Raw genomic sequence first — 23875 nt, forward strand, 5'->3', positions numbered from 1 at the left:
AGAAGCTAAAGAAGCAACCTTAAAATACTTTTTGCCCGCACTTCTAGAACTTCACACTTAAACTCGATCTTGTCATCAAGGGCTCCTTCCTTAGTTCTTAGAGGAAGGTTCCCTTTCACTAGTAGCTTCCCCTTTCTGCCTAGTCTACTCTCCAGTGAGGAGATGGATAACCTGTTTGATTTCATGTGCACAGTTCCACCAAAGTTGGTCAGTGAATTTTGGAACACGGGTGAAGATATAGTTGCCTTACGGAAAGATGCATATCCATTAAGCACTGGTTGATCAACAGTACCTCTGGCCTGTTAGGTCAAATGATGTGACAAAACTTTAGAGAAGTAAAAATAATTATTTAAAAAAATTTTATTCACCACACCCACCTCAAGCATGATATCAGCACTGCCATGAAGCCAATTGGCACAAGGAGATAAAGCTGTTACCAGCATCATTCCCCCATCTTTTATATCAACATCAACCCTGACTTCTCTAACATCTAAAGTTTGCCAATTCAAACCTTTAAGGCTTTCTGCTAATTGAGTATTCCAACCTTTTTCATTTCTGTGCCAAGAAACTTTTTTCTCTCTGGCATGGTTGGTGGTTGTGCTCCCTATGTTATTCTTTTTCACCAATTCAGGAACCCAAGTATCCCTACTCTTATCTAATTCTACATCTTGCTGTAACATTTTACTTTGAAAAAAATTAACAGGAATAGATCCTTGAAGTCGCACATGACCATTCTGGATCAAAGGTTCAAATTTTGCATTGAATAGAAAACGATTAGTTGGGGTTAGAGAGGCAACAACCTCTGCTCGATCAAGAACAATTCCACCAATGACACCATCAAGGAGCCTAATTTGAACATCACATTCTGGTTTTCCTAAACTTCCTCTAAGATTTCCTTCCATATGCAAGATCCCCTTAATGGGTGCTAACAATTGCCGCAGAGAATGAGCAACATCATTCGCTGCATTATCAATGATCTGTACTAGTGTTGGTATCAGACTAACAGGAAAATTTAAGACAGCAAAATGAAGGTCAGTTTTAGGTCCTAAGAAAGTTCCATCAGCATGAATTGTGGCATTATCCTTCTGGACAAGAATTTTCTTCAGGTGTAGACCATCATCATTACTATAAGTACCAACTGCTGAGACACACTGAGTTCTGTGTTCTCCCCACTCCCAATCCTCACCATGGAAGTCAAATTCTGCCTGAAATAGAATAGAAAGGCAATCTTCAAAAACTAGAAGATTATGCTATTTCCCAATATGCAAAAACAGATAAATTTTTACCAGGGTGTCCCCATTCCCTCCACCACTGGCATTGAGGGAACCATGCCAACAACCTTTGAGTTCAAGTAAACCAGGAAGGCTCAAATTCTCAAGAACATTGTTTGACGGAACATGAAGCTCCCTTATTAACTGCAAGTTAAATGTCATTAATGACTGACAAAAAAATCAAATTTTGCAATGAAAGCCATTTGGATTATGAATGCTATGAATCAATCTGTACAAAGCTTGGAGCTTTTGGTGTTATTCTTTAATTAGAATGGGAGTTTTACCTCGTCAATCTATATTGACATTTGATGCAAACTTCAATACATAGATTACCAAGGTGAAACCCCAATTTTGATTGGAGAACAACACCAAAAGCACCTGAAGAAGTACATCTATGTTCTGTCCTCAATAAATAAACATTACATGTGCACTTCATGTTGGGAATACAAAATTGGATGCATCAAGTATCGTGGCTTTTGAAAATAAAATAAAACATAATGATTGTTTAATGATACCTCAAGCAGTTCTTGAATGCTCATAGAATGTAATCCCGTTGACTGTAAACTTCGAATAAAAAAATCCTGCAAGGGACATGGTAACATGCATGGTCAGATTTCTATTTCTTAAAATATAAGTATACAGTAAGGACAGCAGGTTTTGAGGTGACAAGCAATAAGTATAATCTTTCCCAAAGTATAGATATGTAATGAACGACTGACAATCATTAAAGTGTTCACCAGATGTATACCTGAAAACATATATAAGACAATTACAGGGATAAAATATACTTTAAATGTTATTGAACTTGAATGCTCTACTAATTTACAATTATAACAAAACAGAGGCTGATTAGAAATAGAACCAGTGATATAATATTCGGGTATAGTGTATTCTTGTTGATTAAGGTGAATTAGGTATGCATTTTCTTACTTTTGGGTTTACTTTCCAGTAAGGTAAATAGATTTAATTTTGGCTTCATCACTTTGAGTTCTCAAAAGTATCTGTGGGAGAAACAATGATTTAGGAGACAGAAATTTGTTCTTGGAATAATGATTAATAACAGTATGACCCCACTAAACCTCCCAAGAAAACTAGTACTTCACATACGAAGGCTTCAGCAATACAATAATGCAACAATGAATCTGTATCCCAACTGGATGGGTTCAACTACTTACACGCAAAACTAACTAAAAGAAAGTATTTGCAACATTACAGGCAGTGACCACCATGGCATCTCACAGGTAAACAACACTTTTGTCACCACTTTCAGACTAAAGATTTTGGCAAACTCAGATATTTCTTGGGGATTGAGATAGAACAATGGTATTGATATCTGAAAGGAAGTATGCATTGGATATTTTGGAGGAAACTATGTTAATGAATTCAAAATTTGTTGACACACCCATGGATTCCAATGACAAACTCCTACCTAATTAGGGGTAGCCTCTCTCAAATCTTGAGAAGCACAAAAGATTAGTTGGAAAATTGAACTATCTTATTGTTACTCATCTTTCTTTACAGTCCATGTGGTGAGTAAATTTCTTAATTCTCCATCTGCACATCATTGAAATGCAGTATATTGAAGTACATTAAAGAATCCCCTGGGAAATGTTTGATATATGGACACAATAACCATACATTAAAGGATCTCCTGGGAAATGTTTGCTATATGGTCACAATAACCATACAAAAGTTGTTTGTTATTCAAATGTTGAGTGGTCAGGATCTCTCAGGATCTCCTTTTGATAGAAGATCCACATCCAGATATTGCGTCTCCATTGGTGATAACTTGGTCTATTGGAAGAGCAAGAAACAAAAATGTTTTGGTGAGATCTAGTGCAAAAGAAGAACAGAGTTATGGTTTCAACTACTTGTTAACTTATTTGGCTTAAATAGCTACTTAAATGAGACTTATATGTGATAATCAAGCTGCTCTTTATATTAGCTTTAATCTCGTCTTTCATGAAAGGACCAAACATATTGAGATTAATTGTCATTTTATTCAAAAAAATATTGTATCCGGAACAAATGATCAATTAGCAGATATTATAACAAGCTAGATAAATACGATTTATATGCACCAACTTGAGGGGGAGTGTTAGATATAATTGTCAATGTAATGGGCTTAACCCATACTTTTTTATGATTAATCTCTGTATAAACATAACCTATGTGTACATTAGATACAAGGGATTTATCCTATATTTTTTTCCTTTACTTTACTAACTTCCAACAACCAATTAACTAAAATGTTCACTAAGTCTCGTAAGGAGTATGTTGATGACATTTGTAACAAATTTGTCTCATATGCTTCAGCTTGAGGGGAGTGTCAAAGATGATTTGATTACTTTAATTATGGATATGATATGATTTGATCAAGAAATATCTACCAAATATTTCTCATTATTACAGATTGATTGTTTATATTGCATCTCTTCACCATAAATAAGAATACTCATATGTGTACACAACACATGGAATTCATTATACTCCTTGGTTTCTCTCTTCTAAACATGGCTCCAAAATGGTACACCATCCTTTCCTATTTTGTCACTAATCCTTCCAACAATATTCATTTTTTAATCAAGAGGATATTTTGTTATTAGGTTAAGGAGAAAATTCAAAGGCTTTAAAATTTTTCAACAAGAAAAATTGAAGTACCACCATCAAACTTGAGCCTGTTATGAATTCAATCCACAACAAATACAAACAAGTCCACAACAAAAACAAACAAGTCAACAACATGAAAAACCTAAAATTGAATTTGGATTCCTCTAGCTTTATACTATTAATTTTCTGAAAAAAATGCACTTGGTGTGGGTTGGGGCAAGGGAAGCAGGGAAGCCAAAGCATATTCTAATCAACTTGAAACCTTAAAAGGTGAATATTTGGCAATCTATGGTTTTCAAGAGGAACAAATAAACCATGCAGCTAAACTCCCTAATTAACCAAGTTACATGTTACGAAGATTGAATCGTCAGCAAGGTATCTAAATCAATTGACTTAGAATCTGTTAATTAATGACATATAAAGCATAATACAACCTTTGATCTTGAAAGAACAGCAGGATCCATACTTTGTGATAGAAGCCTTGCAAGAGGAAGCATCTCAGCAACCTCAGCTCTGGGAACTACAAGTTTTATTCTCCACCTACCCATCGAAGATATAACACTACCAAGATGCTCAGACAAAAACCTTTCTAAAATGCCATCTCCTTTTATGTCAACAGGGATACAATCTCGAGTGCCAGGTAATACATATTCACCATGTATTTCATAATAACTGTGGCTTTGTTCCAAAACAGTTTTTTCAATTGTGATCTGAACAATAGAACATCAACTGACAATTAGTAAAAAACATAGTACAATGTGCAGTTCGGATACTAGTGCAACATAACCACAATTTAATGCCATTATTACCATAATAAAATTGAATTTGACGAAATGAAATCACTGATTTTGTCAACTTTAATAATCAATCAGCAAATGTCTTCACTAAGTCTTTGAGGGGTCCTATAATTATTTATGTTTGTATCAAGCTCAATGCATATGATTTATATATGCGTAACCTTGAGTGAGTGTCACATATTGTAGATATCTTTAGTTAACAAAACAATCATAGGATTCAAAGAATTATAGAAATTAGCCAATTATTTTTGTTGTAATTGTTACCCACTCTACATAACAATATACTCCATTGGGTACAATGACACGCATTCAGTCACATGCTTGCTTTCACTTCTTAACCTAAGAGAATGAACTTAGGAACTCACAACATCTCCACTCCACCTCGCTGCCACATCCAGTGCTTCACCAATCACCCCACTGAATTTTGGCGAAAGTACAGATATGATTCCATGTCCTCTTCTTTTCTGAAGATTAAGCTGGATTTCTGCCTGGAAAAAAAATGGCAATCAGCTAGAAACCACAATACTTTTATTTCACGACCATTAGATAATGCAATGACCAAGTCATCATTCAGGCAAGACTGAACAGAAAAAGGCAGAAATGAAGTAGCCACAAATCAGATAGAAATGTCAAAAGTTGCATATTTCCCTGATATAAAGAAAAAAGGCAACTAGCTGAAAAATACCACATTATTTTCATTACATAACAATTAAATAATGCCTTAACCAAGTAATTATTCAGGCAGGAATGAACAGAAAAAGGGAGACATGAAGAGGTTAAAAAACACGGTACCTCCTCATTTCTTTTAAAAAAATTGTAATGCCTTTATATACTTAAATAAAAATACATTTCTTTTACCACCATTAGTGGTACCTCCTCATTAATAAAAATATTATAGTTTCTCCTAATAATATGAGCTTTTCGGATGCTGATCGGCGACACCAATTAGAACCTACTGTTTTGAGTAAATCCTTTAAGCCTAAAGGACTTTTACATAAGCAGGTATGCATACTAACTACAAATAACCAGTGCTTGATCTTCTAGCAGTTTATGATTTAGAGGTGGGTATCAATTACTAATAGTAATTTTTTGTCCTGAAAGCCCTCATTTACTCTAAAAAATCTTGAGTCAGATGAATAACTCATGCAGAACATTGAAAACTGTCTAATCCCCTGACAAAACTGGGTCAACTTCATATGATCAAAATATGCATAGGAGTGTTTTACAAAGACAAGAATGATAAGTAATTATGAAGTCAAATAGGTAATATTATGGCTTACTCTACGTATAGTTCCCCTGAGAGAAGCAAGCTCCAACTCGTTAAGTGGAAAATGACATACCTAAAAGTACAGCCCACAAAAGCAAGAAAAATGAGAAAAATATCAACATTAACGTTTGGGCTCATATGGCGTGCCTAAAAATATGCCAGCATAGAAATAAATATATCTGGATTCAATTATTCCACCTATTATTTAAATATAAGTACCTCCAAGCTAGCTGAATAACACGGTCGAAAATCTACGTTAGCCCTTAATTGCCCTTTACGAAGGGAAATGCACAACACTGTTCCACTTTTCAGACCACTTTCACCACTGAGCTGTAGTGGGCCAACATAATCCACCACAAGACTTTCATCAGACCTACCAGAGGCATTCAACTACACTCCAATAAAGAATGGAAGTTAGAAAAACTAATATATGTAGAAGAAAGCCAGACAATTTGAAATTGTTTCCCATAAGGATGTTCGAAACTTACAGACATAAAGATGTATACCTTAAATAAAATAACTACATTTTTTAAATATGGAGACCTAGGGGAAAAGGTCCTTTTGAAAAAAATACAAATATAAATTATATTATAAATTGTACAAAGGAGAAATATCCAATTTAAGATAATTCACATGTACATGTGGATAAGTTGACCTAGACATAAAACTCTTATCAATCAATTTCCTTAACCAAGGGACAAAAATCACAAGCAAAGCAGGGCCTGCATAATTCTCTAGAAGAGTTTCATCTTGAAGTCCAAATCCAACCTTTTAAATTTATTTTCAAAATAAGCTAGATCCAACAAAAATCTACAAATTAGCTTAACACTTGCACATAAATCACGTTCAGGAAGCTTGTCACCAGGCTTTATATGTCGAACATCCTCAAAACAATTTTGGTTGTGTGACAGAAGAGTGAGGGTTAATTGAAACATATTCACTGTATGGGAATAGATCTAGAGATTTCACCCATCAAAATATCAAACATAATGGATCAATAGATATTTCAAAAAAGGAATCTTGGTAAAATATTGCTAGTAAGGAACAATTAACCATCCAACTGGTTAATTAAGTCAACAAGCAATTACTTGTTAACTGATCTTTCAACATATTAATCATTAGCCCATTAACTTCTCATGAATTTAAAAACCTTCACCAAGAACTTATATTTCCCATCTCCACCCATATTTATTAAATTCAAATTTCTTTAATAGCCCACCCCCCAAAAAAAAAACAGAACTGTATTACAATTTGATACTGCCAGGATGTTTGTTAAGTTCATAATATCTGAAAATGAAACAATTTTTACGAGGAGAAACTTTTATTCATCACCTTTATATATTCGGGAGAAACACTCAACGATCCAGACAACTGAGGTGCAAGCATCAATTGATTCACTTTGAGACCAGAGATTGAAACCTCACCAACGAGCCTATATGAACTTCCTTTCTCCAACATATGCAGTTTCTCGTTCTTGTCAAAATTTTGTTTAATAATAGTGGTACTAGGTTTTAAAAGGTTTCCCTGAAACTTGACTCTTCCTGCTGCTTTCAAAATCAAAGGTCTTGGAAAATCCAACATATAAGGAGTAACCAAACTAAAGAATTCAAATCCATGCATGTGCAAATCAAAATCAACTCCACCAACAATAAATGGAATGGTTCTTGGTGCATTAAACTCTTCTCTTCTAAGAGAGAAATTATCAGAATAAGAAGTTTGAACTTTCAGATACAAATCAAATGCAGCTGAAGCAAAATTAACAGTGATGAAACTATGGGAGATTATGATATCTCCTCTAGCATCACTTAGAGACCCTTCTGCTGTCGGTGCAGTCCATTTTATATCAAACCTCCTGCAATAAAAAAATTATTTAACAACTCATCGAGAAGGAAAGCGGCATTAACAAGTTGGTACATGCCAACTTGAAGTACAAGAAATTTTGATAATAAGGAAATGGAGAAATCGTTAATGATATAAAGTAAGAACCAATTTTACTAAATATTAATCAATCAAAGCTGATAAAGGAATAATCTTACGGTCTTAAAAGAGATCCTGAAAGTTTTGTGTTTCCATTCAAAACCCCAAATTTGAGTGGCATCAAATGATGATAACTGGGAACATAACGAAGCATGATTTTTTCAAGGATAAAACTTCCTGAGAAGTTTGCATCTATTGCTGTGTCATCATCCAAAGCCTGAGAACAAAATAGTATACATTAGCAGGGTGAGTGACAAAAGTAGAGAAAACTGGTGCAGAGGCACACAAATGGAACAAGATATTCACATTCTGAAATTTTGTTTTAGCCAAATCAATGAAACCTACTAATACCCTGATTTGTGGGAATAAGAATCACTACCTTTCATGTCATATTTTTACTTGACTGAGTCATATATTGACAATGGATGACCTATGAAGTATGAGACAAAAAAATTGTATCCTAGCAAACAAGTGACAGAAAATGAAAATAATTTATTGACAAAATTCCTCCCCTACCTGAAAAAATGTCATAAAAGGAGTGTGTATAAGGGTGGCAAAAATTACATTGATGTGCAAAAACTTCCAAGAAGATCCTCTCCCACATAAATAAGTAAATAAATAAATATAGCATAGTAAAGTGGGCAAAACGTTGGTGATCCACCATTGCATTATCATGGTAACACCTCTATACATTCTAGAAAACTGGAAAAAGAAAGTGCTAACTATTTGCTAAATAAAAGAATGCTACTTCATGGCTAGGAAAAGAAAAAAAATAAGCTATTTAATAGTTTACAGGTAGTAATATACCTCTGAGCATATCCACACTGTTCCAGCCCCTTGAATTTCACCACCATCCACTAGGCTCGCCCTGATTCCATACAAATCAGCAATCTGTGCTATGCAGTGGAAGTGTTACCAAACATAAACAATGAGTCAAAACTCTGAACCACCGAGTGCAAAATTATTACCACTTTCAACTTACACAGTTATCAGTGTTGAAAGTGAAATTGGCAGATGCATGTGAAAATGGTACACGATCAAATACTGCCAATGCTCCAGCCTCCGTACTTTTAGCAAGTACTTCAGATGCTTCAGTTGTAGGAGTCTCCACATGTAAAGAAGAGAATGTCCTAGAAAGCATCCCAGTTCCCACAAATATAGGAGTATCCAGTGGGCCTTGACAATTAAATAGAGCAGTCATTGATCCTGCAAGCTGCAATCAATAAACTTTGATTATGAAAAAAAAATTAGAAATACAAGGATTGATATTGGATAAGCTAATACTTAATTTGGTTAAATTATAAATTTGGTCTCCACACATCACATTTTTTTTTGTTTTAGGCCCAATATAATCTAACATTTTGGTTCCAATAAGGAAAATAATGTATGAATAATTCCTCTAAACCCTAAACCTAACACTTAATTTAGTTAAATTATAAATTTGGTCTCCACACATCACAGATTTTTTTTTGTTTTAGTCCCAATATAACCTAACATTTTGGTTCCAATAAGGAAAATCATTTATGAATAATCCCTGTTGTTCATTTAAATTATAACACTGTTAAATTTGGTGCCTATACATAACACCATTTTTCCTTTTAACCCCTAGACAAGAAAAATGCACTCCATTTTGGTCCCTACACATAACATACCTTTTTTGTTTTAGTCCTTGTAGGAAAAAATACTCTAAAGCCATTACTCAAGCAAATTACGGGGATCAGTTTTATAAAAATACATGGATCAAAATGTAAGGTCTTCAAGTAGGGGCTTGTTGATTGAGATCTCATTTCGACTGTAGATAAAGTAGAGCTTATAAAGACTTAGGCAATTCACATCTTACGATCTAGCTTTTGAGATTGAATTGGGCTTAGCCCAAATTCAAAAGGACTAAACAACAAAAGAACAAGACAGTTGTGGGGACCAAATTTAATCCATTACTTTTTTTAGGAAACAATTGAAATTGACATCAGGCACAATATGTCTCAAATTTTGAAAATCTATGTAACCTAAATTTTATAAAAAGCTCATTTGTTAGCTATGAAATATAGTGAGTATAAAGAAATGATGGTACAGAGGTACTGCCCTTTAAAAATAACAAAGAAAAATTGAAAGCAAAGTGAACGAAGTTTATGAATGACTAAGATAAACTCACATAAAATTTCAATGTTACTGTTTCCAAAGAAAAAAATGTAAAGATGGAAATGATCAATCTACTAGAAAACTTAAACATGTCTAAGTTAATGCATTGAACTTAAGAAAACATACTGGAAACAAGAGAGAGCTCATATTGAAAGTTCTCATCAGTGCATTCACTTCAACAGTAGGAACCTGGAAAATTGATCAATGTATTAGGGAAGATGAAAAAATTATAACTTTTTCCTCAAATTCAATGAGGTGAGAATAGTTGAAGACAAAAATAAAAGAAGACTGATTATTAGTGAATATTAGAGAGTGCACATTGCATACTCAGTTAAATGATACACATACACAGAAATAATAAATACACAATACTGTTCACAAGCAAGGGTAATTATACTATTTCAGTTTCCTAGATTACAATGAACATATGCATTAGAGTGAGCTAAATCTAATCGTATCTAAAATTCCAACACTACCCCTCAATCAAAAGCATCCAGCTTACTGCAGATATAAAAAAAATTTGGTACCCCTCCCTTGAGAACAAATCAGCCAACTGATAATTTTTTATAACTATATTATTAGTACGGAATATCTACCACCTTTGCAAATGACTACTTTATCAGAAAACCTGACTGGCCACCTCTAGTGGGATCACTTCTCCTAACCACATTTTTTCCATCCATAAGACTCAAACCTAAGGCAATGCTTAATAGTATAGAGTCCAGTATCACTCAGACCACTTGAACCTGACAAAGAATGTGCTAATTTCTCCAAAAGTATTCATTAAAGAAGTGATAATGAATTTCTACATGTTTAGTTTGTTTATGGAAGATTGGGTTAGAAGCAATGTATGATTGTCACAAATTAACTTCATAGCTTTACTTTAACAACACAATTTTAACTTTTAAAAGTTGTTTCAACCATATGAATTCACATTTAGTGAGAGTCATAGCTTACTATAAGCTTCAGCACTTGATCTTTGAAAGCACATGCTAGTTATTGCTTTACAAATGAACTTCGATTTCCTCCAAAGAGTTACTCAGAGGTGGACCTCCTATCACAAGAGATTCAACCTAGTTTTCAGCATAGGTTTTGGCTTAGTCCCCCTATGTGTGTTTGTATTTTTTTTTTTCTGTTTTGTGTTATCTTTCATGTGATGGCATATAACAATTGGAATTTGAGTTGTCGGCTTAGCTAAGATGTCAAGTTTCATTGTGATGTCAAACATGAGTTTTATTAAAAAAAAATTGTCTTAATTGCAGTCACTCTTAGGCTACCGTACGACTTCTTTGCGGTAGCCTTAATTGTAGTCTCAAGGGTGGCGGTTTAGTCCCATGTTAACTAAAGATATGGCTTAAATAGAACTTACATAGCTCAAACAATCCTCACCTTACAAACCGGTTTTGTAAGGTTGAGATAGGTCCTAAGTCCAAATTCTAAGATGAAATCCCCCAAGATATCTATTTCCAAATAAGAGGGAGAGCATAGATGATTGTGGCAATCAAACAGAATCAGGCAATTTTCTGGTGCAGCTAGAGTCAGGACCTGCTATAATTTCTCTCCTCACCTCATGTGTACAATATTTTTATGAAGAATCATTTTCACTTGATTCTTAGGTCCAAATCAATGTACAGAATCAGCCTAGTATCTCAATTTATTTACCCTCGTTGTAATGGTTCATTAAGTATGAAATACAATTAATTTTCCCTGTGAAACATTTTTTTCTTATTTTTATTTTCTAAATTCAAAAACAAGGAGAACATAAAGTTCTAGGAACCTAATACAAAAAAATGGAGAAATACTCCTCAAGGTACTAGTGCTTTGATACCATGTCAACTTTTAAAATTTTAGACTAGAAAAATGTAAGAATGACGGTCAACAATATGTTATCAGAGTTTACTCACATTTTACAATAACCTAATGCAGTTATTTATAATACTACTAATAAGGTCAAGGCAGAGTATAAAACCAAGCCCTTAACCCTACTATCTACTAACAATAAATAAATAATTATGAACTCAATCACACACACATAAGGGAGTACCTGACACACAAGATGAAATTCTCCTTTCTCGGGATGAATGCCAAAATCTCCAGATGCTTCTAGAGGAATGCTGCCAAACCAGCCACTTGCATTATGTAGAAATATACTTTGACCACGAAAACATAAACTTCCTGATGTGTTCTGCAAGTAAAAGAACATAAACAAGAGAGGACAACATCTTTTACGTTCAAGTGTGCAAGCAACAGAAATATGTAGCGGCTGCAGACCAATATTCCTTAGCACTTTATATGAGACCAAAGGTCCAGTAGTCATCTAATCAACAATTACTAGTATGTGTCAGATTTAATCTAAAACCCACTGGTATTAAATGAAGGTGCTCATATTTTTAGGGAAGGAAATAATTGTTCTGATAAATTGGCTAATCTGGATGTTTATAATAAGTTAGACATTTTTTGGTACTTTGTTATGCCTCCTTGTCTTAGTTTGGATTTTTTTCATGACAAATAACAATTTCCTTTATTCCGTATTTAGGTTGTGCTCCTTTTTCTTACATGGGTTTTGGTTTGGTTCCTCCATGTTTTGTATTCCTTTCTTGTCTCTTTTATGTTATGTTTCATATGATGGTAGATGATTGGTGGATTTTGAGGTGTCAGCCCAGCTAAGATGTCTAAATTCACAGTGATGCCCAACATGAGTATTATACAAAAAAAATGAAGTTGCCCAACAGATATGTTACACTATAAGAATTGGGACACACATGTGAGACTTCCTACCCCCCTCTGTCCACATATGCATGACAGTTTAGATGATTTACCAAGATTAACTATAGACTCTGATACCATGTCAAATTTCAACTAAAACCAATTTGCATTAAGTAAAATTGTCCAACAAATACGTAAGTCACACCCCAAGAATTGGGGCAGACTATTTATTCAACAGTAGACAGAAAAACTAAAATAAAACTACACAGCAAGGGTTTGTACCAAATATGACCTCTCATCCCATGTAAATTATAATTTCAGACATCCATTCAATGCATTGCATCAAACAAGATAGGGCAATCACCCATTACAAATGTTGTTATTTTCTTCCCAAGCTTCACAATTATTATCGTTGTTTGTCAAAAAAATAAAGTACTATTTCTGGTACAACAATTTCATATATTTAACTAATAAACAAAGCATATAATATTCATATACAAACTAATAAGTAAAAGCATCATTAGGCATCTATTAGAATAGGCTTAGAATAGACTTTATGAAAAAGTTGTTTTAAGTTGTACCTAGGGACCTAGAGATACTTGTTTTATAATCTTTCTATCCTTCAATGTATCTCAAATGAATCTACCATTTCTATATAAATATAAAAATCTGAGACTTAGATAAGCTCTCTAAAATATAGTCTCTCTTTAGTTGGTATTAGAGCAGCTCAAACCCACTTTGTTTGTTTGTCTTCCACGGTGCAGAAATGTCTGCTACAGTCTACTGTCTACTGTTGTCAAACGTCACAGTTTTCTCCAGAGACCACCAGATCAGGAACGTCTCTTTCAGTGATGGCCAACCCCACAGGTCTTAGACAAAAACTACTTCATGCGATGGCTTGCACAGCCTCTTTTTCCATGTGCATTCTTCCAACCATTGCGGTGACAGTGTGCCACCACAGTTTGATTCATTGTCCTCTATATGTCTCATTCCAACCTTTTTTGTCCCATCCTTGTGGGTTGATTATTTGGCTCCCCTTTTCTCTTTGTAGAGTTCCCATTTTACCCTTCTTTTCTTATCAAAAATGGCTTATGGCAACACACTATTTTTTCAAGTTCTCCCACCATTTCGTTAGAAAAGCTTAATGAAAAAAATTATTTATCCTGGACAACATCGGTTGAACTTTGGTTTCTTGGTCAATGGTTTCATGATCACTTGGAAAAGATGATAGCAAGTTCTCATAAAAAATACTACACAATGACAAAAGTTGGACTTTCAACTTTTTGCTCTATTGTGGCAATTTGTGGAATCCAATAAACTGGGAACCCTCAAAACATTCTAACTTGCACAACCTTTTGGAAAAAGACTTACGAGTACTTTTGTAAATAGAATTCAATGGCTCTTTGCGTCTACCCAAAAACTAGCATCGTTAAACAAATAGATTATGATATGATATCTTTTATTGTTGAAGGTTAATCTGCTATTGAAGGATTGAAGATGTTCTCAGAAGTTGCACAAATTATATATGGTCACAATCCTTCATGCAATGATCCAAATTTTGATCATATTAGGGATCAAATCTAACAAGTCTTTCAACCACGGAAAGCTTAACACAATTTCGTGTTACAGCTCTTGGACGTAGAAAATTTCAAGAATCTACTTAATCCTTTGCCATGGTATCTACATGTGGAAGAGGAGGTCGTGGTATCATAGGAGAGGACATGGTGGTGGTGGTAGAGGATGTCCTCAATGCACATTATTAAGATAAAAGAGAAAGGGAGAGAGAGAGCAATGTTATGAAACTCGAGAATTGTAAAAGGATCAAAATGGGGATTAAAAATCGTAACTCGAGGAACGTAACTTGACTCGTAAGAGTTACTACTATATGAAAAATTATATTCAATACATAACACAACTAAAAATAGGTTCATAATTCAAAAATGTTGACTCAAATGACCCTCAACTACCTCTGAGCTTATTTGGCTTAAACAATTACATAAAAGAATTGCAATTTGGAGAGGTCACTCAAATGACACTTATATGTGACAATTAGATTGCTCTTCATATTAGTTCAAATTCTATCTTTCATAAAATAACCAAACATATTATGATTGATTGCCATTGAATCCAAGAAAAGACTGTATTTGGAGATATCGAGACTGAGTTTGTTAATTCGAATGATCAATTAGAATATATTTTCACCAAATTTTTACGATGACCTAGAATTGATTGTATTTGTCACAAGTTTGGTACATGCAATTTATATGCTAGCTTGAGGGATTGTTCGATGTAATGGACTTAGGCCCATATCTTTGTATTTTCTTATTTATAAGTATATAACTTTATGTGCTCAATACACAGAAGGGATTCAGCCTATGCCTTTCTCTAGTGTTGTGAAATTGCAAGCATACTCACATACTCGTACGATTAAATGAGTTTGGAGGAGAAAGAAAGGTGACTCTCATGGCGGATCGTGAACCATGCGGACCAGAGCGAGTATGCATGTCGCTCATTGAATAGGAGGATCCTTAGGTCGTCTCGATTCGTCTAATCGTCTTCTGAATGGAAAATTTTGGTTACAAAAGAAAACTACCTTATGCGGTGCTTGGTTCTGAAATCCAACGATAAGGCCCAATACATGTGTTTGCTTTTTTGCTAGCATTAGTAAGAAAATCAGACCCCCTGAAAACCAACCCACTAAAACAAATCATCATCGCTTGCGCTCTTCGCCACTGGCGTTCGCCATTGCTTGCCCTTTACGCCGTTTGCTCTCTCTGCCGCTTGTGGCCCACCATCACTCACATTTACCGCCGTTGTTCCTCTTTGTTCTTCTTTGTTCTATTTTTCTTATTAGTTGTGCTCGTTGCTGCTGAGATTTATAATGGCATCAAGTGGAAGGACTGATCTTGCATGGAATCATTGTGCTTTTATTGATGGGAAAGCAAGAAACGTAAAATGAAAATATTGTGAGAAAGTATTAACAATAAGGGTTTATATATTAAAGCATAACCTAGCAAGGATTTCAAAGGATGTTGTATTAAAATATTAATGTTGGATACGATTTCTCTATTTCAACAAAATTTGATGAAGAAATCAATATCTAGAGAAGATTTGGACAGTAGAATGGGTAATTCAGACAATGTTAGAAAAAGACCAAAGTCAAGAAGAGAGTGGTGACTCATCAAGTATTTTCAAGAAAAGGGACACTCAAACTACTAGTAATGCCATTTTCAAGAAAAGAGAGAGAGGATGCATGTCAAGATGCTCTATTTTTCTTCAATAATGCTATTCCATTTAATGTAGCAAACAATGAAGAGTTCAGGAGGATGCTTGAGTTGGTTGCTAAACATGGTGTTGGATTTAAGCCACTATCATATCATGAAATTAGTGTGAAATATTTGAAGCAACAAGTTGAAAAGGCCAATTTGATCTTGGAAGAACATAAACTATTTTGGAAGAAAAATGGGTGCACAATAATGATAGATAGATGGACTCATAGGAGAAGGACTATACTTAATTTTTTGGTAAATGAGTCATACCCAAGAAAAAGCTACTCTCTCCACAACTTTCCTAACAAGATAGTCTGTTAGATATTATTAGATATAATTAGATATTATTTGATATTATGAGATATTATAGATATTGTTAGATATCTCATATTTATGTAATGGGCTTAGCCCATATGTTTCTTTTTCCTATATAAACATAACCCTATGTGTTCAATATACACAAGGGATTTACCCTATTCTTTCTTTTCCTTTAATATGGTATCTAGAGCATAAGGTTAGAGTTTAGGGTTTAGGGTTCAATTTTTATTGGTGAATCCACTATTCACTGGAATTTTCCAGCCACCACCCCCACTGTCTCGCCGGACCTTCGCCGGAGACGCCGCCGGAATCTCGCCGGAATCGCTGTCGGAGCCTTCATCTTTGTTGCTCCCGCCAATTAACCGGTGACTGGATTTGTCCTTATCTTTTATGGCTTCTTCCGCTTCCGCTGCCACTATGGCTTCTTCTTCGGTCATTATGCCGGATTCATCTATTTATACTAATTACGTCAATGTTCATCTTTCCATTGACAAATTGGATGGAACCAATTATGACACTTGGGCATCAGATATTAAATTATGGCTTAAGAGTCAAGGTTTTGTTGATCATCTTACTCATCCTACTCTTGCTGAAAATGAGGTTGTTCGTTGGTCGAAAATTGATGCTCAATTATGCATTGTTATCAAATCGACCATTCACTCATCTTTAAAACAAATTTTTCGTACCTATGAAACATGTTCAGAAGTTTGGGAACAAGCAAAATTATTATACACCAATGATACTCAACGTCTTTATGGTGTGTGTCAAAATCTTCTCACAATTGTTGCTCCCAAACGTCTTGATGGTACAATGGCAGAATATCTAGGTAAACTTCATGCTCTTCATGATTTTAATGAGTTATTACCTCCTGCCTCTACTCCTTCTCAAGAACTAGAACAAAGATCCAAGTTCTTCATGTTATTGGGTTTACATGGTCTTCCTGATGATTATTCTCACGTTCGTGATCAAATTTTGGGATCTCCTATTGTGCCCAATTTTACTTCCACTTGTTCTACCCTTTTGCGCGTGCCAGGTAAACACACCGCTGATATAACGTCTCATGTTGATGACTCTTCTGCTTTAGTATCTCAGCATAATGATCGTACTCGCCCTCACAAGCCGGGCAAAGGGCGTCACAAGTGTGACCATTGTGGCAAACTTGGCCACAAAATTGACAGATGTTATGCCTTACATGGTCGTCCTCCTAGATCTGTTGCGGTTGCTCAAATTGCCCCTGTGCAACCTTCTACCATGGACCATACTTCAATTGATACCCCAAGCCAGCCTGCTATTTTCAATGAATTTCTTAAATGGTATGAGGATCGTCAGAACCCTAGTTCCACGGCTTCTGTTGCACATTCAGGTACATCTTTTGTTGGCCTCACTCACTCCACTTCCCATGGCCCTTGGGTTCTAGATTCAGGTGCCACTGATCACATTACTGGTAATAAATCTTTTTTCTCTTCCCTATCTACTACGGGTTATTTACCTTCAGTTACCATGGCCAATGGATATAGGGTACCATCACATGGTGTTGGTACTATTAATCTTTTTTCATCTTTATCTATTGGTAATGTTCTTTATGTCCCTGGGTCTCCATTTAACTTATTATCCATTAGTCGTCTCACTCGTTCCCTTGACTGTGTTATTTCTTTTACCAAAGATTCTGTTACTTTACAGGACTGGAGTTCGGGACGGATGATTGGCACCGGATGTGAGTCTCATGGACTTTATCAACTACAGATCTCTGCACATGTTGGCGCAATTATGGATTCTCCATCTCTCATTCATGCTCGGTTGGGTCATCCTAGTCTTGCCAAGATGCAACAGCTTGTTCCAAGTTTGTCTAATGTGTCTACTTTATCGTGTGAGTTGTGTCAGTTAGGGAAACACATTCGTAGTTCTTTTCCTCGTAGTGTCTCACAACGTGCTTCATCTCCTTTTGCCTTAGTTCACTCTGACATTTGGGGACCAAGTCGTATTAAGTCTAATTTAGGATTTCAGTATTTTGTTACTTTTATTGATGATTATTCAAGATGTACTTGGGTATTTTTAATGAAAAACCGTTCTGAGTTGTTTTCTATATTTCAAATATTTTACAATGAAATTAAAAATCAATTTGGAATTTCCATCCGAATTTTGCGCAGTGATAATGGACGTGAGTATCTTTCTCATTCTTTTAAAAATTTTATGGCTTCTCATGGTATTCTTCATCAAACTTCATGTGCTTATACACCTCAACAAAATGGGGTAGCTGAGCGCAAGAATAGACATCTTGTTGAAACAACTCGTACTATTTTAATCCATGGTGATGTTCCTCAGCGTTTTTGGGGTGATGCTGTTCTTAGTGCATGTTATCTCATTAATCGCATGCCATCTTCAGTTTTAGATAACAAAATTCCTCATTCTATTTTATTTCCACATGACCCTCTCCACTCTTTACCTCCCAAAGTTTTTGGGTCCACATGTTTTGTTCATAATTTTAGTCCTGGTCTTGATAAATTATCTCCTAAGTCACACAAGTGTGTCTTTTTAGGGTTCACTAGATCACAAAAAGGATATAAATGTTTCTCACCGTCTTTAAACCGTTATTTTATTTCAGCAGATGTCACCTTCAGTGAATCTTCCCTTTACTTTAAGTCTTGTCCTTCTCCTTCAATTTCTTCATCTAATCAAGTTAATATTCCTCTTGTTGTGCCTAGTGCACCTAACAATTCACCACCGCCGCCAACTCTTCAGGTGTATAGTCGTCGTCAACCGTCTCATCGTCCATCAGCAGACTCTATTCTGGTGCCAACACCTCATCCCCCTCCGGCTCCTATAGTTGAACCTCCGACTGTTGAACCTGATCTTCCTATTGCTATCCGTAAAGGTATACGTTCTACTCGTAATCCCTCTCCACATTATACTGCTTTGAGTTACCATAGACTATCTCAACCCTTTTATACCTGCCTTTCGTCTATTTCTTCTGTATCCATTCCAAAATCTGTAGGTGATGCCTTAGCCCATCCTGGTTGGCGTCAGGCCATGCTTGATGAAATGAATGCGCTTCAGAATAATGGAACTTGGGAACTTGTTCCTTTACCATCTAGGAAATCTGTTGTTGGTTGCAGGTGGATTTTTGCTATCAAAGTTGGTCCTGATGGTACTATTGATCGTCTCAAAGCTCGTCTTGTGGCTAAGGGTTATACCCAAATTTTTGGTTTAGACTATGGTGATACTTTTTCTCCAGTAGCAAAGATGGCCTCTGTTCGCTTATTCATAGCTATGGCTGCTCTTCAACAATGGCCTCTTTATCAACTGGATGTTAAAAATGCTTTTCTTAATGGGGATTTGCAGGAAGAAATTTATATGGAGCAACCTCCCGGTTTTGTTGCTCAGGGGGAGTCTTTTGGATTGGTATGTCGTCTTCGCAAATCCTTATATGGCCTCAAGCAGTCTCCTAGGGCTTGGTTTGGAAAATTTAGCAATGTTGTTCAACAATTTGGTATGACTCGCAGTGAAGGCGATCATTCAGTTTTTTATCGTCACTCGAGTGCTGGGTGTATCTATCTTGTAGTATATGTTGATGACATTGTTCTTACAGGCAGTGATCACCATGGCATCTCACAAGTAAAACAACACCTTTGTCAACACTTTCAGACCAAAGATCTTGGCAAACTCAGATATTTCTTGGGGATTGAGGTAGCACAATCCAATACTGGTATTGTTATCTCTCAAAGAAAATACGCATTAGATATTTTGGAGGAAATTGGGTTGATGAATTCGAAATCTGTTGATACTCCCATGGATCCCAACGTCAAGCTTCTACCCAATCAGGGGGAGCCTCTTTCAGATCCTGAGAAGTACAGGAGATTAGTTGGAAGATTGAACTATCTCACTGTTACTCGTCCTGATATTTCCTTTGCAGTCAGTGTGGTGAGTCAATTTCTTAATTCTCCATGTGAAGATCATTGGAATGCAGTCATTCGTATAGTGAAGTACATTAAAGGCTCTCCTGGAAAAGGTTTGTTATATGGTCATAATAACCATACTAAAGTCGTTTGTTATTCAGATGCTGATTGGGCAGGATCTCCATCTGATAGAAGGTCAACTTCTGGTTATTGTGTCTCCATTGGTGATAACTTGATCTCTTGGAAGAGCAAGAAACAAAGTGTTGTGGCAAGATCTAGTGCAGAAGCAGAATATAGAGCTATGGCCTCGGCTACTTGTGAGCTTATTTGGCTTAAACAGTTACTTAAAGAATTGCAATTTGGAGAGGTTAGTCAAATGACACTGATATGTGATAATCAGGCTGCTCTTCATATTAGCTCAAATCCAGTTTTTCATGAAAGGACAAAACATATTGAGATTGATTGTCATTTCATTCGAGAAAAGATTATATCAGGAGATATCAAGACTGAGTTTGTTAATTCAAATAATCAATTAGCAGATATTTTTACTAAACCCTTACGAGGACCTAGGATTGATTACATTTGTAACAAGCTGGGTACATATGATCTATATGCACCAGCTTGAGGGGGAGTGTTAGATATTATTAGATATAATTAGATATTATTTGATATTATGAGATATTATAGATATTGTTAGATATCTCATATTTATGTAATGGGCTTAGCCCATATGTTTCTTTTTCCTATATAAACATAACCCTATGTGTTCAATATACACAAGGGATTTACCCTATGGGTGCACAATAATGATAGATAGATGGACTCATAGGAGAAGGACTATACTTAATTTTTTGGTAAATGAGTCATACCCAAGAAAAAGCTACTCTCTCCACAACTTTCCTAACAAGATAGTCAATATCTCAAAATCTAAGATTGTTGAACCAAAGTTTTCTAATGAGGAATATCAACAATATTTGAGGTTAAAATCCAACAACCTAGCACAATCATCTACAAATCCTAGTTTGTTAACAACTTGCATTTACAATATTTGAAAAGACAAAGTCCACGGATAATTGACTCAATGCTTATAGTCATATTTTTAGTAATACCTCTTTATTCCCTTCCCTTTCTTTGTTCCAATGTACAACTCTTAGATGTTTAAACAAAATCCTACATAGGGCCTCAAATTGAATTTATCTGTTTCAAGCTTAGTACATATAATTTGTATGCTCCAATTTGAGAGTGTTATAATAGGCTTTATTAAAATGTTGTTTTGAGTTGTACCTAGGGTCCTATGGGTGTCTTTAATTTTTTTCTCTCGTCCATTGTATCCCAGATTAATGTATAGTTTCTATATAAATATGAGAACCTAAGAAAATTGAATAAGCTCTCTAAAATATATTTGCTTTGTCTTTGATTTTGTCAAGTGCATCTTTGAATATAAAGCATACTTTTGTTGAGCAATATAAAATACAATGCATATGTAACGAAGGATGAAAAAAAATATACCACAAACGAAATTTCAAGTGCCAAAAAAGAATTGCACAAGATATCCTAGTGTAGATGAGAGGAAGACATACAGAAAAACAAGATGGAGCATCTGATAGTTGGAAGTTCAACCCCGTTACATCAAGCTGTCCATAAAGATTTGGAAATGATTCACCCTTTGACATGCACAAGTGAACCTGAATATAGGGAATCAATGTATCAAGCACGTGAAGTCCAGTTATTAGGAAGCAGTAGCCTGGCATTGCCAAGATAATTATCAAAAGTATGAAGAACTTGCTGTAAATGAATTTTCAAAATCTAAGCCAAAAGATACAACATGTATGTGTTTATGAAACAACATGAGTACAATATAGAATAATCAACAATCTAGTTGAATCTGTTAAGCTAACAAGGGGAGGACCTTCCATTGACATATCCAGGTAAAAATTACAAAGGACCTCCACAATATAGGCATGCTTGGTTAGAGAAGGCTGGAAATGGGCCCAACACTCCTTAAGCTTTTAGGTATTAAACATTAAATACACTTGAAAGAGATTATAACCAAAACAAAGCTATTTTATAAATAACCATATGACCAGAGTAATAACCAGGGACACTGAAGCTTCAATTGACCAATGATAAATCATAATTCCAATCTAATGCTGGCAACATATGTTCTACGATATAGGTAAACCAAATATGTAGTTGTAAGCACTATGTTTTACTTTGTTGAGAGAAACAGATAAAAGCTATTAAGGAGGGAAAGAAGCACAGCAAACAAAGCCATTGTTCAGGTCTTACTCAAACACGTTATTCTAGTTTAGGAGGCAGATTTTAGGTGTATAGCACCATTGAAATTCAGCAACAAAGTATTATTCAGCAAATACACTAAAATTTAATCACAACTGAAACTAAAAACAACTTTACAACACTTCCAAATAGAATTTGAAAGAAACTAAACTTAGGTTAGAGAAGCACCTCACCACTGGCCCTCCCTTTATACCATGTAATTGGAATGTCTAGTACCCTTTCAAAGAGCTGCATAGAACATGATCCAGACATAAACTACATAGCCATAAAACTTAATTGAAATTAAGGAAGATGACAAAGTACTGAAACTTCAGGTTACTATATATATATATATACCTTACCGAGACAAAAAGATGGTCAGTTTTCAAATTAGCATGCCATTTCTGTTCAATAGTGTCAACAAAAACATCAACAGACAACCAGCCATCACCTTCACTTTTATCATCTGATCTCCAAGTCTTACAATTTCCACTGAGTTTTAACTTTATACGGTTGTAGTGGTTTCGAAACATCATTTGGCCATTGACATTCTCCATCACCCTGAAAGTGAAGCATAGAGAACAATTAAATTGATGTTGATCATAATCTTCAAAATAAGACTTCAAATCCAATATTAAACCAGCTCTTCAATATTTGCAAATTACAACCACTGTGACTTCACCTACCAGGCACAAACTTACAATCAATAAAAAAATATTTTAGTTAAAAAAAGTTCACAACTCACCTTTTTATCCTACAATATGAAGATTATCAACATGCTAACAAATTTAAAAGTTCAGCATCAATTCAAGAAGATACAAGTAACATATGGTCACACAATCTGTAATACCAATGTAACAGGTCAAACTTGATAATCTTTTCTAATATAGCAAAGTCTATGTCCAATCTTAATATGCAGTTAAATGAACAGAAAACCCGTTACTGCCCTAAATTTTTAGAACTGAAATCAAAGTTTTGTGCAATCGATATAAATACTCGCAACACAACTATGCCCAAACAGAGGAAACAACATGATATAAAACTGTCCAACAAAAGGTTCATTTCAGACCAAGCTTGAGCACTCATTACTTGATAGATGTTAAATTCCATTAATAGTGCATTATTGTTCACTGACAGCTTGAGTATTTCATACAATCAGATAAGAAAAGGTTGGTTGAATCAGGTTATATTCAGTTGCATCTCCAGCATAAACACAAGCATAACCCACATACACAAAGGGAATAACAGAAATGGGGAAAAGGAAAATCTTAATTAATTACTTCCTGAAAGAGGCAAATAGAAGCAACCAGAAGTAAAGACCTACAGTGGAATGATTAAGGGTTTTTGAGCA

The 23875-nt window shown here is 35.1% G+C and overlaps 1 protein-coding gene across 4 annotated transcripts in view; it reads right to left on the minus strand.

Moving 5' to 3' along the window:
* LOC137820412 (protein TIC236, chloroplastic) overlaps positions 1–23875 on the minus strand; it is a 33921-nt gene that overhangs the window by 4112 nt on the left and 5934 nt on the right. Inside the window, exons 2-18 of one of the 4 annotated variants that reach the window (XM_068624494.2) lie at positions 22887–23085; positions 22714–22773; positions 21828–21932; positions 12106–12246; positions 10188–10250; positions 8905–9135; positions 8730–8813; positions 7982–8139; positions 7278–7797; positions 6165–6335; positions 5959–6018; positions 5044–5166; positions 4316–4591; positions 1787–1852; positions 1287–1415; positions 378–1205; positions 19–299 (exon numbers count right to left, since the gene is read on the minus strand). In XM_068624494.2, coding sequence (XP_068480595.2) covers positions 19–299; positions 378–1205; positions 1287–1415; positions 1787–1852; positions 4316–4591; positions 5044–5166; positions 5959–6018; positions 6165–6335; positions 7278–7797; positions 7982–8139; positions 8730–8813; positions 8905–9135; positions 10188–10250; positions 12106–12246; positions 21828–21932; positions 22714–22773; positions 22887–23085 — 3495 coding nt within the window. Of the gene's footprint in view, positions 1–18; positions 300–377; positions 1206–1280; positions 1416–1786; positions 1853–4315; positions 4592–5043; positions 5167–5958; positions 6019–6164; positions 6336–7277; positions 7798–7981; positions 8140–8729; positions 8814–8904; positions 9136–10187; positions 10251–12105; positions 12247–21827; positions 21933–22713; positions 22774–22881; positions 23086–23875 lie in introns of those variants that run through there. The other 3 variants (XM_090295763.1, XM_090295764.1, XM_090295765.1) reach the window with 3 other exon arrangements.

This window comes from Phaseolus vulgaris, chromosome 9 (genome assembly GCF_051622355.1).
Source record: "Phaseolus vulgaris cultivar YP4 chromosome 9, ASM5162235v1, whole genome shotgun sequence".
NCBI lineage: Eukaryota > Viridiplantae > Streptophyta > Magnoliopsida > Fabales > Fabaceae > Phaseolus > Phaseolus vulgaris.